We start from the raw sequence: 12880 nt of genomic DNA, 5'->3' as shown, positions 1-12880 counted from the left end.
TATTCATCACTTCATGTTATAAAATTAATTTGTGCAAGTGTGTGATTTTTACTGGGAATTGAACCCAGAGCTTAGCTGCTGGAGTTACTTTTGACCTGCTTATTATGTGTAAGGCTCTCAATGGAGATTTTGTGTTAAAATTCAACGATTCATTTACTCTTTCATTTAGATAATCCCTGAGATCATTTAAACTATATATTTTTTTTTAAGTCTAGGAGAGATTGTCTCTTTTACCCACAGCAACCATGGCGGAGAAAGCGTCAACCTGACCTCTTGGGCCCTCAACAAAGATGGCTACCACACTTCCTTCCCTTGCCCTCCACAAAGATGGCTACGGTACTTCCTGTCCAGGGTTTTTGCCTGCAACAAAAATGGTGTTTGTGGTACAGGTTCCCTGACAGTCTGGATTCCGGTTGTAGTCTTTTTTTTTTTTTTAAGATACGTGGTCGCAGACGTAAGTAACAGGAACCCATCTTCTCTCGAAATCCCCGCGCCGTGGCGACACCGCCCCTGCGCGGCTCTCTCGGCTCCCTCTGCTCTGCTCTCCGAGCTAGGCTAGGGTTCGGGTGGCGGTGCCGGGGGTGCGGTCCCCGCCGTGAGGATCATCCCGCGGGGTCCTGGTCCCCGATCGTCGCTGGTGGCTCCTCCCGTGTGCGGCACAGCCGCGGGTTTCAGCCGCACAGACCGGGAGGTTTCCAGAGTTGCAAATGGAAACACGCGGCGCAGTGTGGGACATCCCCCCCCCGCCCCCTCACCTGCCACCTCAGGGCTTTTGCAGAGGCTTGTGCGGAAGGCTGGGATCGGGTGTCGGAAGCCTTTCCTCTCCTCCTCCCCGTTTCCTTCATTGCCAACCCCACAGCACACTAGCCACCCGAGCTCATTAAAGGCCCCGTACTGTACTGAGACCCAGGCTCTGAATTCTTGGAAGGCATTCCTTCCTGTGACTGTGTTCATAAGGCTTGTTGTAAAAGGCATACACACACTTATTTTCTTGAGGGTGCTGGTCCTGTGGAGGGAGGTCTTATCTGTAGGAAAGATCCTTAAACCCACTCTTACCTCTGGATTGCGCTCTCCCCCTCCAGTCCCCTCCTCTCACCCCCCACCCCCCCATCATTGCTGGTCAGGGTCTACAAATGTCCCTGGTCATTTTGGCCATTACTACAGTGTGGGTGCTGGACTGACTGATGAATATTAAATTAAAATCCACTCTTCTCCAGCATGCTAAAATTAAACGCTGTTCTATAATTCCCAGGGATTGCGTTTTAAGTAAGGTCTCAGATCTGTCTTCTGTCGTATCTCTTACTGAACAGGGAATTGAAATGGGACCCCATCATGTGAAAAGCAGAGATAGAGACGGATTCCTAATTAGTGTTCTTCACGATGCTGGGAAGTGTTTGCAATGAACTGGATTTGGCTTAGCAGCCACATAGGAAACACTGCGACTTGGTACTCTGCTAAGATGGGAAGATCTGAGTGACCTGGAGGCGCTTATTAATGATGTCGCAGCAACATTATCTTTAAGGGGTCCACCAGCGTCCCTGTAACCTGAGTGCAGATTTTGTTTCTTTCCAGGGAGAAATGGATGCCAGGGACAAGCAAGTGCTCCGCTCCCTGCGTCTGGAACTGGGCGCAGAGGTCCTGGTGGAGGGGCTGGTTCTTCAGTACCTCTACCAGGAAGGGGTTTTGACGGAAAACCATGTTCAAGAAATCAAAGCTCAAACCACAGGCCTCCGGAAGACAATGATGCTGCTGGATATCTTGCCTTCCAGGGGCCCTAAAGCATTCGATACCTTCCTTGATTCCCTCCAGGAATTTCCCTGGGTAAGAGAGAAGCTGGAGAAGGCCAGAGAGGAAGCCCCAGCTGAGCTGCCTACAGGTAGGCCTCCAAGAGATCACTTCAACACAGCTCCGGGATTGTCGCAACTGTGCCCTTTGGATCGAAAGTCGGGTGTTTTAGGGGACCAGGGGTCAATGGCTCATGTACATGGGCAGGGAATTTGGACTGAGAGGGCATGGCGTTGGAAGGGCAGAATGGGGGAGGCGGTGTTGGGAAACTCCAGAGAGGAGAGGAAGGTGAACCCTGAGACTGAGAAGTTAAGGAGCGAGCTCAGAGGTCAGTTTAGATATGCTTCCAGGGAAACCTGGCGAGTCCCTCGGGAGGCATGTTCTCATCAGAGAGCCAGGTCACTCTGAGCCCTTTGGCAACAGGAGCCATTTGGAAAGTGCAGATGGGAAAGCAGGTTTTGGCCTACTGATAACTGATCTGTGGGGTGCCAGGCTGCCAGCTGAAGAAGGTCAGACCATGGGCACAGCCTCTAGGAAGGCTGTCCCTTCAGCCAGCCTATGAGGCCCAGGGGTTTATTCTGAAGCCTGCTTTAGGTTGTTGGTTTATTTATTTATTTTTTTAAAAGGCTATTGGTTTAAAATGGCCTTTTCAACTTCAGCTTTGTTCAGACACCTGAGGCATTTTATTTTGCAAGGGCAGTAATTTGGGGGAGAATCTCATTTTCTTTTCATGGAGAGTTAGAAGCTGCGGTTTGGAAAGAAACAGCATGGTTTGGTGCTGTGTGCCTGGTCTGTGAGAGGAAGGAACTGTGTGTACAGCCCTGTTCCCTTCAAGTCCTCTAATAAATATGACTTTTTACAAAGATTGGGGAACAGAGGGCTGACCTGGAAAGGCTATTTTTTTTTTTTAAACGAAGATAATGGAAAGTTGATGATGTCAACCGATCCAAACTGAGTTAGCATATTTCCAGAGTTAAGAATTCAACATTTTCTGTTTGTTTGTTTTTTTTTAATAAAGATAGAGGTCTTCAGAATTTGTTGTTACTGTTTTTAAAAAAGTGACTGTAACAGAATGCATGCCTTTAGTCTCAGCTGTGGGGAGGCAGAGACAGGTGGATCTCTGCGACTCTGAGCCAGCCTGGTCTACAGAGAGAATTCCAGGATAGCCAGGGCTACATAGTGAGACAGAACTGGTTAAAAACAAAACAAAACAAAAAACCCAAATGCTACCAGCAAAATACTTTTATTATTTTTTTGCACCATAGGCCTCATATTTTGAATAATTTTGAGACCACATGTACTAAGTAATCACAATTAATGCTCTTTTCATTAATGACATATTTGAATATCTGACCAGTATGGGCCATCCAGTTAATTTAGAAAGACCTGGTAAACATTTAGTGGAAAATCTAAAAATATCTATATTCCTAGCTTGTCCAAATTTTTTTTTTTCTCGAGACAGGGTTTCTCTGTGTGTAGTTTTGGTGCTTTTCCTGGATCTTGCTCTATAGACCAGGCTGGCCTCGAACTCACAGAGATCCGCCTGGCTCTGCCTCCCGAGTGCTGGGATTAAAGGCATGCGCCACCACCGCCCGGCTTACATGTTTTTTTGAAACAGTGAAAATACTGGCCTTTAAGAATCTCTAGAATTTTCAGCGTGGGTTTTGGCCTTAGAAAATTGCATATTCTGTGTGTCTGAACAAAACCAGGGTAAAATATCTCGGGCATTCTTACCACTTTATTAAAGCAGAATATATATCATAGAGCCGGGGAGGTGTCGAAAATGATTTGTGCTTTTCTGGTATTCAACTTAGAGCAGTGGTTCTCAACCTTCCTAATGCTGCGACCCTTTAATACAGTTCCTCACGTTGGGGTGACCCCCCAACCCTAAAATTCTTTCGTCGCTACTTCATAATTTCAATTTTGCTGCTGTCATGAACCGTAATGTAAATATCTGGTATGCAGGTTATCCAATATGTGACCTCTAAGGGGGGTCACAACCCATAGGTTGAGAACCACCGGCTTAGACGGTCTTCCTGGCTGCGCAGTTGGAAACGACAGAATAAAAGCAAACGCCTTTCGCTCTCAGGACATTTAGTTTAATTATGTGGTTATTTGGGGGTTCTACAAAGAGTTTGGTCACGAGTTGTCCTAAAAATGTGACCCTCACTTTCACCTCTTCAGATTTATTCGGCGAGCAAGAGAGAATTAAGATATCATCAACAAATTATAAAAGTGGGCGAGAAGCTGAAGGGAAAGGACTTCTGAAGTTTATTTATTTATTTTCTGTGTGTGAGTTGTTTTGCCTGCGTGTGTGGCTGGGGTGAGGTGGGGTTGAAGCCGAGGGCTGGCATCAGAGCTGAGCTGCCTTCTAAGCGAATGTCTCTGGAAAGAAGGGCAAACAGAGGCCAAGGCCTCTTCTCCTGGGACCTCACTCAGGGTTTCTCTAACACAGCGGCGTCCGAACAGCAGCAATGGGCTTTGCGGCGGCTTTACCTTATTTTTGTAAAGGCGCCCTGGATTTCGAGAACTCGATTCAAGGGAGATGGGGTGTTTGTGAGTGTGCACACAGTAGCCTTTCCGAACTTTTTGCTCATGTTGGTTGTGGTTGTTCGTAGCATGGGTTCGGTGCCCTGCCCTCGGGAGGCCTTGAGAAGACGGGGTGAGGAGCGGCTTTCCCTTAGCCGAGCGGTTGATGCTTCCTCAAGAATGAACTAACTTCATTTTCACGGCAGCTTCCTGCCTTATTCTTCTGGCAGAGTCTTGGTTTTTTCCTTCTTTGTGTGTTTAATTCCTGTGTTTCATTTCTACATTTTGAGCTGCGTCAGACATTTTGTGTGTGTGTGTGTGTGTGTGTGTGTGTGTGATCTTAGTTATTTGCCTTTGTATATATGCTGAATGTAAGTTTTTAGAGCCAGATTGAGTTGTATCTCATTCTCGACACCTTCCAACTTCCACTCCTCAGCAAATCCTCAAACATAAGAGAAGAAAAATCTACCCGAAGTCTTCTGATTATATCTCCGAATTTCCTCAGGTCTCCCAATCTCTATTTTAAAAAGCAAAGTATAAAAGTCCGAAATGAAAGAGGGTAACTCGTTTGTGTTTCCTCACCCCACAAGGACTCTTACCTTTTAAAAGAATTCTGCCGATAAAATGACTTAATCCAACTTGGCACAGTGGAAGGAACACTTCTCATCCCGTCGCCGTGGCCAAGGTCACACACTAGACATTAGATCAGCTGGAAGTCCTCTCTGGACTCTTGCTGGGTCACTTTAGGAGACAGGACAGCGCTGGGTGTGGTGAAGGCAGCCTGTGCCTGGTGGCCTGTCTCCGCCTGGTGGACCTCTCTAGCGCCTGAGCTAATCTGGCTTGGGAAAGGAGCTGTTTCTGAAGCCATGGGACTTAGTGTCAGCATGGTGGCGTGGCTGCTGGGCTACAGCACTCTCTGTTCTGTCTTGTTTGCCCTAGCCTGGCTGCGGGATTGCGTCTGTGCCATGGTTCTCTCTTAAACAGTCTACCTGGTGGCCCTGCCTTTCCCCTCAGCTTCCCTCTGGCTTGGGCTTTGTTTTTCTCTCCTACATCAACCAGATTCCTGAGTTGTGTATTCTAGCCACTAGCAAGAGTGAACCGTAGTTCTGCCTCCTGCCCAGGTCCTCAGTCCGGTTCAGTGGCAGCTTCGAGACTAGCCTTTGTTCCAACCTTACCTGACCTTCAGTGGGTCATCCCACTGGACAGGATGTTCTAGATTGCCCGGCTGTCCTCACTGGTGCAGTATACCAGGCTGGCTTGCCCATCTCCCCTCTGCCCAGAGACTCTAGGTTCAGCCTGTCCTTTGTGAGCTGGCCTTGAGTGACCCTGCTGAGCTACATCAGCTGCTCTCCTGTGAGGTGCATTTTGGCTCTGAGGTCTTACACACTGCCATAGATTTATTTGATTTCTGACTTGGTATTCGTAGGCTCTTCCAATCATGCCGTGCACCAAAGCCTGCCCCACGTGATAAGTATGGGGCTGATCTCAGTTTGTCCAGCCCGGACTCTATATCCAGGCCACGAGATTGTTCCGTCTGGTAGCCCCAGCATGATTATCATATACTTCCTGCCAACTAAATACCATGGGTCTAACATGAAGGGCCTCCAGATAACAGAAGGCTCTCCTTCCCTCATTCTTTCAGATGTGTAGTGAGTGTTGATCACGTGTTAGACATTAATGCTGGGGCTAGAACACTAAACAAAACAGTGGACGTGGACACAACTCACCGTGTTCTCCTGGAGGAGGGTCAAGGGTGTGGGCAGATAGTTAGCTAATGAAATTACTGTTGCGTGTGTGTGTGTGTGTGTGTGTGTGTGTGTGTGTGTGTGTGTGTATGTGTGTGTGTATGTGTGTGTGTGTGGTGGTGAGGCGGTCAGGGAAAGCCTCAGCAAGCCTCTCTGAGGTGCCCACCTCACTTCTGGGACCTCGTCGATGGAGTGCAGCTAGGCGCGCGAGAGAGAGAGACTTCCCTCACACAAATAAATGACATGCTATACCAGCGCAGGCTCCGGTCCTACCGGTTGTGTGCGAGACTCTGTATGGTTCTTAAGATGAATTTAGATCATTTGGGACATGGGATTAAATAATAGTGAAGCTCATATTGAGAAGCCACTTCCCTTTTTACTTCTGTAGTGATCCAGGTAAGGATAAAGGTTGCATGCTTAAACCCTTGCAGGCAATAGAATTCTAACAGTGTTTGGTTGTGTCTCCCCACCCCCTAACACACACACACACACACACACACACACACACACACACACACACACACGGTATTTTCCTGCTTGCAAAGGGTGGCAGCAACAGGGGAAGGTGCACTGCCAGTGTTGTGTGGTTTAGAAGAGGAAGGGTCTGTGCAGCTCAGATGGCAGACACTACATACAAGTAGCTTTAGGCTTAGACATTGTCATAGGCTCGTTAGACTTCTACCTTGGGATACTTCTCGTAGGTTCCTCCAATGACGCCTCCCCGCTGAACGTGCCGTGTTGAAGTATATGTTGTTTTCCCAGCCCGTTCTCTCTGGGCATTTGACGGTGACTGGCTAGTGTATGCCATGGGGAGGTGGCCGGAACTGGTTAAGTTTATTGGTTCGCATTATGAAGTTTATAACTTTTTATCTAAATACTGTGTTTCCTCTTGTGATGCTCAGCAAGATGCAGCCAGACCCTGGTATTTGGAAGCTGGGAGGGACCTGCCCCCGCCCAACATTTTCGTTTTCTCTGTGAAAACGGAGGCCTGGGAGATTAAGTCGGCTTGCTCATCATCACACAGCTAGTTGATGTAATTTATTGCCGAGACTGGAATCCTAGCCTACCAGCTCTTGATTTAAGACTTTTCCTGCCTCACAATTCTGGCTCCCCACTGGGTTTGAAATGGAACTATCTTATGCCGTGGTGTTAATAACCGAAAGAGGCTTTTAAACGTTTGTACTAATGTATTTTTTTTTTATGTTAAGAGTAAAAACCTTCAAGATCTGTAAGTGTAGTGGGTTGAGAGTGTCTTCAAATATTTTATTTTTATTAATGCTGGTTTGGATCCTCTACACGGGAGTCCTACAGTTCAGGGCTGTGTCTTATCAGAGGCTTTCCCTAGCTTCTGCAGGGCTGACAAGTAAAAGCAGGAGACTTTTATGAGCATTTATGGGACTGATGAAATAATGCATCTGCTGGCAGCTAATTGCCACTCTTTCTAGGAACGGCAGACCATGTGACAGGTCCTGCCCCAGCAGGGATGACTCCATTTCACTCTAAAATGCATTTAATGCTCGTTTCTGCTGAGAAAGTCTGTATTTTTTTCCCTCCCTCCCATGACTACATGGACCATTTGGCTGCCTCAGTCACCTGGCTGCCTTTGGTTGACTAACCCTGGCTGTGTGTTGGAATCACCTGAGGGACTTTTAAGAGAGTTCTGATGTCCAGGTCCTGCTCCTGCCCCAGGCCAACCCGTTACAGAGTTTCCAGAAGTAGAATCTAGGCGGTGACGTTAGACAGGTGCCCATTGACGTGCATACAGACAGGCCCGGCACAGATGGCTTACCAGGTTATTTTAAAGCAGAGAGACCCTTGAGATCCGGCCAGCTGGTTAGGTAGGTGGCTCCTTTCTTACCATTGCTCCACAAATGTGGGCACCCCAGAGCTATGAACTGCATGATGAACTGTTGTCGTTTTCAGTGAGGAGACATGGCCAGGTGGTAGGAACGGATACACAGAAGGACATTAGTTCCCAGATGCTTTCATTCCTCGAATCTCTTGAACACTCGCTGAAGGATTTTCCAGAGTATCAGACCCCAGGCAGGTGTGACTCCACTGCCGACATTAAAATGTTGGGGATATACAGGCTAGAGGCGCAGAAGAACAAAATTGGAGGGATTTTGCATTAGCTGTAGAAGTTGAATTTGGGGCATAATTTTAATTGTTTATTTACTTTGTTTGGTTCTTGCAATACCCTACCCACACCCCCCCGCACCCCCATTTTTTGTGCGCCATAGATCAAGTTCTCACTAGTTGGAGATAGAACCTGCTGGCCAGGATTGAGTTAGCCGCTGCTGTCAGATACACAGTGAGCTGAGAGTGCCTTGAAGGTGGACAAGAGGAGGCAGTAGTCACAAGGAGAGCGGACCTGGCTCGCCCTGTCCACATCTTGGGTAGCAGACTGTGTGCCTCTGATCTTCTTTGTCATTAAAAATGAGTTTGGGGCCTGAAGAGATGGCTCAGGGCTTTAAGAGTGTTTGCTGCTCTTCTAGAAGGCCTGAATTTGTTCCTAGCACCCATGACTGGTGGCTCACAGCCACTAGTAAACTCCAGCGTCAGGGGACCCGACACCCTCTTCTGGCCCTCATGGGCACTCACATGTGTGTGTGTGTGCATACACACACAAACACACATAGTTAGACATAAAGTAAAAATCTAAAAAGCAACGTGATTCAGGGAGCCGGGACTGTAGCTCAGTTGGCAGAGTGCCCATGCAGGAAGTTGTGAGTTTGATCCCTAGCGTTACATAAACGGAGGGAAGTGGGGAGTGCCTATCATTCCAGTACTGGAGAGTCGGAGGAGGCAGAAGGGCCAGAAGTTTCATCTCCAGCTGCATAAGCGGGTTCTAGGCCTGAGCTATATGGAGACCTTTATAACATAGGTGAGACTGTGTAACTACAGGGATGTTTAATAACTTGCTTAAGGTCACACAGGTCTGTGGAGCCAAATTTAAACCCTGGGTGCTTTGACTTCCAAGCCTGCTGAGTTACGCTCTATAAAAGCACCTTATCAAAGTACACTTTTCCCTTCCCCTAATCCGGATGGCCCAAGTATTCCAGCGCTCTCTGTCTTGCTCATTCTTGCTGTCACCAGACGCGGGCCGCGGGCTTTTAGAAAATCTTTTTTCTTCCCATTGTCGTGGGATTCCCTCACTCCCGATATCTCCCCTTCCCAATCCCATTCTGTCCTTTGCGGAGGAGGTTGGGGTCTGAAGCAAGGCCATGTGTGTGGGGGCCAAGGAACAGAATCTCACCCTTTCTCTACTGTCTTGAGAGTCCAAACAGACGAAAGCTTGGCTGTGGTTAAGGGGACAGTGTGGTGGCTCCGCTGATACCGGGCTCCAGTCCCACTTTGCAGCTCTTAAATCATGCTAGCTGCGGCCGCTGGGACCAGGACCACGAGATTCCGCTGGTGCAGCTCCGGGCTTCAGCAGCTGCCTAGCAAGGTAGCATTTCTAAGTCTTTCTAAGTGTGGTCCAGACTTGCAGGCTGCCGTTACAGCCAGCTGCAGGAATGTTTGCCTTACCTAAAATTAATAGGCAGCTGTGTTTATACTTGTTCCTCGGCTCGGCCAGTAAGAGGCAAAGATGTATATGATTCTTTGGAACCCCCCCCCCCCCCCCCCCAGCCTCCCTGCACCTTTTTTAAAAATGTGATTTCCCAGATAGTAAACCTGAATTAAAAAGGAAGTGTGACTTCTAGATGTTTTGGGGAGCAGGTTTTAGTCCTAGGTTTTATTTTGCTAATGACATGAAAGATTTACCCCTTTGTAGGAAGTGCCAGGCTGACAGTTCCTGGAAATGTCCAGGTTCTGTTTATACTCAGCACCAGGGCAGAGACGGTGGCAACATGGTTACCAAAATAACACTGCAGAGATAGATATCTGAAGTGGTTGAGAGGACACTGGAATAAACAAACCCAGGCCCTCGGCATTCTCTCATTCAGTCATCAGCACAGGCTGCTGCTGGGACGAAGTAAACATGTGGGGTGTGTTCCCACCCAGGAAGCAAGCAGTGCTGTGTGTGGCAGGGGGTGGGGGGTGCGGAGGGTGGGGGTGGGGTGGGGTGGGGCTCCTGGTTGGCTACAGCACCTGGGTGTCTGCTGATTCAGCCCTCAGCCTGAAGCTAGCTAGCACCGGATCCCACAGTCGAGGTCTCAGTCCCCGAGACTGTCTCTCACTTCCAAGGCCAGCCACAAGTTCTGTCAGCCCTTCAGCTGAAAGGTGGAATCCCCACGACTGTTCCCTCTTGTTCAGTTAATTTTCCTCAGCTCCTCACAGAACGGAGAGAAGCTCATTTACCGGTTTATTATAGAGCGCGTGATGGAGGATACAGATGAAGGGATGCACAGGGCGTGGGATGGGAGGAGAGACGTGGAGCTCCTGAGTCTTTTCCATCTGCACCACATCTGGCACCTCGACTCTAACCTTTGGCGTCTGGAAGCTCTCTAAGGCCCACCCCCGGGAAGTTTTAATGGGCTTCGTTACGCTGACGTGGCTGATTAGATCACTGGACAATTTAAACTTCGGGCGCTCTCTGCTCTCTCTGGAGGGACGGGATTTAAACACTCATTGCCCCAGCACTTGGGAGTTAGAGGCAGGAGAAACAGATTGGACCTGAGAGTCTCAGCTCCCTGCTACTGTTTTGGATTTTGAATGACTGTCCCCATCCTGAAACCATCCAGGGGCTGTCGGCCATCTGTCAGCTTAGTAGCATGGAAAAAGGCAATCACTTTGAAGATCACCCAAATCTGGCAGTTGTATGCCAGGCAGTAGGACAGTGACCAGATATTGAGTATTTTTTGGTGTCGTAGTAGCAAACAAGAAGCCTGTGGATTTGAAGCCTGAGGCTAAGTCCTTAAGATCGATGAGGTTGTTGCCAGCAGTTTGTCTGCTGGGATTTGCCCTGCTGCCTCTACTGTAGAGGTTTAGAGCTAGAGAGGATCTTAGAGGCCTTATTTATTTATTTATTTATTTTTTGGGTGGGGGGCAGGTTTCGAGACAGGGTTTCTCTATGTAGTTTTGGTGCCTGTCCTGGATCTCACTATTGTAGACCAGGCTGCCCTCGAACTCACAGAGGTCTGCCTGGCTCTGCCTCCCGAGTGCTGGGATTAAAGGCGAGCACCACCACCACCACCACCACCACCACCACCACTACCACCACCGCCCGGCCTAGAGGCCTTCTTTTTATAGACCGGGTGTGCCTGCTTTGGGACGCAGCCTGTGGGCCCGGCCTGGGTCATAGTGCCTCTGTTAGGCACTGGAGTCATGTGGAGTGGGGAGGGTCATCCAGAGGGAAAGCCGATGGGCACAAAGCAGGCTTGTTCTCCCCAGCTCCTCCTGGATTTAGCAGTCTCGTATGCAGGGGCCTGGTAAGAAATGACAGAGAGCCCCTTAAGGGAGGAAGATGTTACATTTTTATAGCAAGGACCAAGTTTAAGGACTAATGTGGTGGAGAAAACACTGGAGAGTCATGTTTGGAGTAAGAGAAAGCCTCCCAAAGCCTTTTAAGAAATCAGAATACATTGGCGGGGGGATTGAAAATACTTCACATTAGAAAGGGAATTCGATTTTGGTACTGGTCTACAGGACCGCAGCCACAGGCACTCCATCAGTTGGGTATGTAAAATCAATCACTTTATGCTCCTAGAGGCCTTGAGTTAGGTACCATTAACAGAGGTTGAATCTAGATAAATTGTTCAAGCTCACATGATATGGCATCGAGCTGCTGAATTCTGAGCACACCATTCTTTTTTTAGTCACCAGGCAATCGTATCTTTATTGCTGATGTCACTTCCTGCCTCTAATTGGGTCACCTTCAATTTCCTGAACTGGGCTAAGATGACTTATTTTCTGACTCAGGTCTCCCATGTAGCATTTTCACCATCGATGTATCAGGGTTTTTGCTTGTTTGTTTTATTGTAGCAGTTTACTAGATAAGAGTTTTGGTTTTTTTTAAAACAATTTTATTTTGTTTTTTCGATTATGTGTATATGTATGTATGTGTGTAGGGAGTTTGTGCACGTGAGTGCAGTTCTCTCAGAGGCCAGAAGAGGGCATCAGATTCCTCGGGAGTTGGAGTTACAGGTGATTGTGAGTCACCCGACTGGGGTGCTGAGAACCTGACCTGGGTCCTCTGCAAGAGCAGTAATGTTCTTAACTGCTGAGCCATTTCCTCAGCCTCCAAATAAGAGGTTTTTAAAAAATAAGATGAAAGATTTTTAAGAAATGTGATGAAATGGAAGAAAGATTTTGAATGTGATAAGACATGAAATTTTTTGTTCTTTTTTTTTTTTAATTTTATTTTATTAGTGTGTGTATGTGCCCATGTATGCACTTGTGCCCATTACTACAGCTTGTGGAGGACAGAGGACAGCTTTCAGGAGACTTGATTTGGGGGACCGAACTCATCATCTGGCTTCCATGGCAACTGCTTTTACCCACTAAGACATCTAGGCTGGTCCCGTTAGCTTACTTTTTAAAGCTCGTCTTTTCCTTTTTCGTCTGTTTCTATTCTGACTCAGTCACATGTTGGTGCCACAGGCAGAGATAGATACCCTTTCAGTTCTTTTATATTTGATTTGGCTGAGGATTCTTTTTGCTGGAGCCAGATAGAAATCATGAGGAGGCAAGGGGAAGCTTTTGCTTTTGCTGAGTGTGGGGCATCAGGGAGCCGCCAGAGTGGGCAGGGGGCAGCGGCGGCGCCCGCATCAGCATCAGCATCAGCATCCCCACCACCATCAGAGGCGGTGGCGGCGGCAGCGGCGGCGGCGGCGGCGGCGGCAGCATCACCAGCACCCTGTAGTGTTACCATCCTCACA

General features: G+C 48.1%; 1 protein-coding gene across 1 annotated transcript in view; it reads left to right on the top strand.

The window, feature by feature from the left end:
- Positions 1-348: 348 nt before the first annotated feature.
- The window catches only part of Cradd (CASP2 and RIPK1 domain containing adaptor with death domain), a 159953-nt gene continuing 147421 nt past the window's right edge, over positions 349-12880 (top strand). The window contains exons 1-2 of the mRNA XM_052753172.1: positions 349-454; positions 1573-1876. Of these exons, the coding sequence (XP_052609132.1) occupies positions 1579-1876 (298 nt within the window). The 5' untranslated portion in view covers positions 349-454; positions 1573-1578. The remainder of the gene's footprint in view (positions 455-1572; positions 1877-12880) is intronic.

The sequence above is a fragment of the Peromyscus californicus genome, unplaced genomic scaffold, assembly GCF_007827085.1.
Source record: "Peromyscus californicus insignis strain IS unplaced genomic scaffold, ASM782708v3 Scaffold_24__1_contigs__length_46423439, whole genome shotgun sequence".
Classification (NCBI taxonomy): domain Eukaryota; kingdom Metazoa; phylum Chordata; class Mammalia; order Rodentia; family Cricetidae; genus Peromyscus; species Peromyscus californicus.
This window is presented reverse-complemented; position numbering and strand designations above follow the sequence as displayed.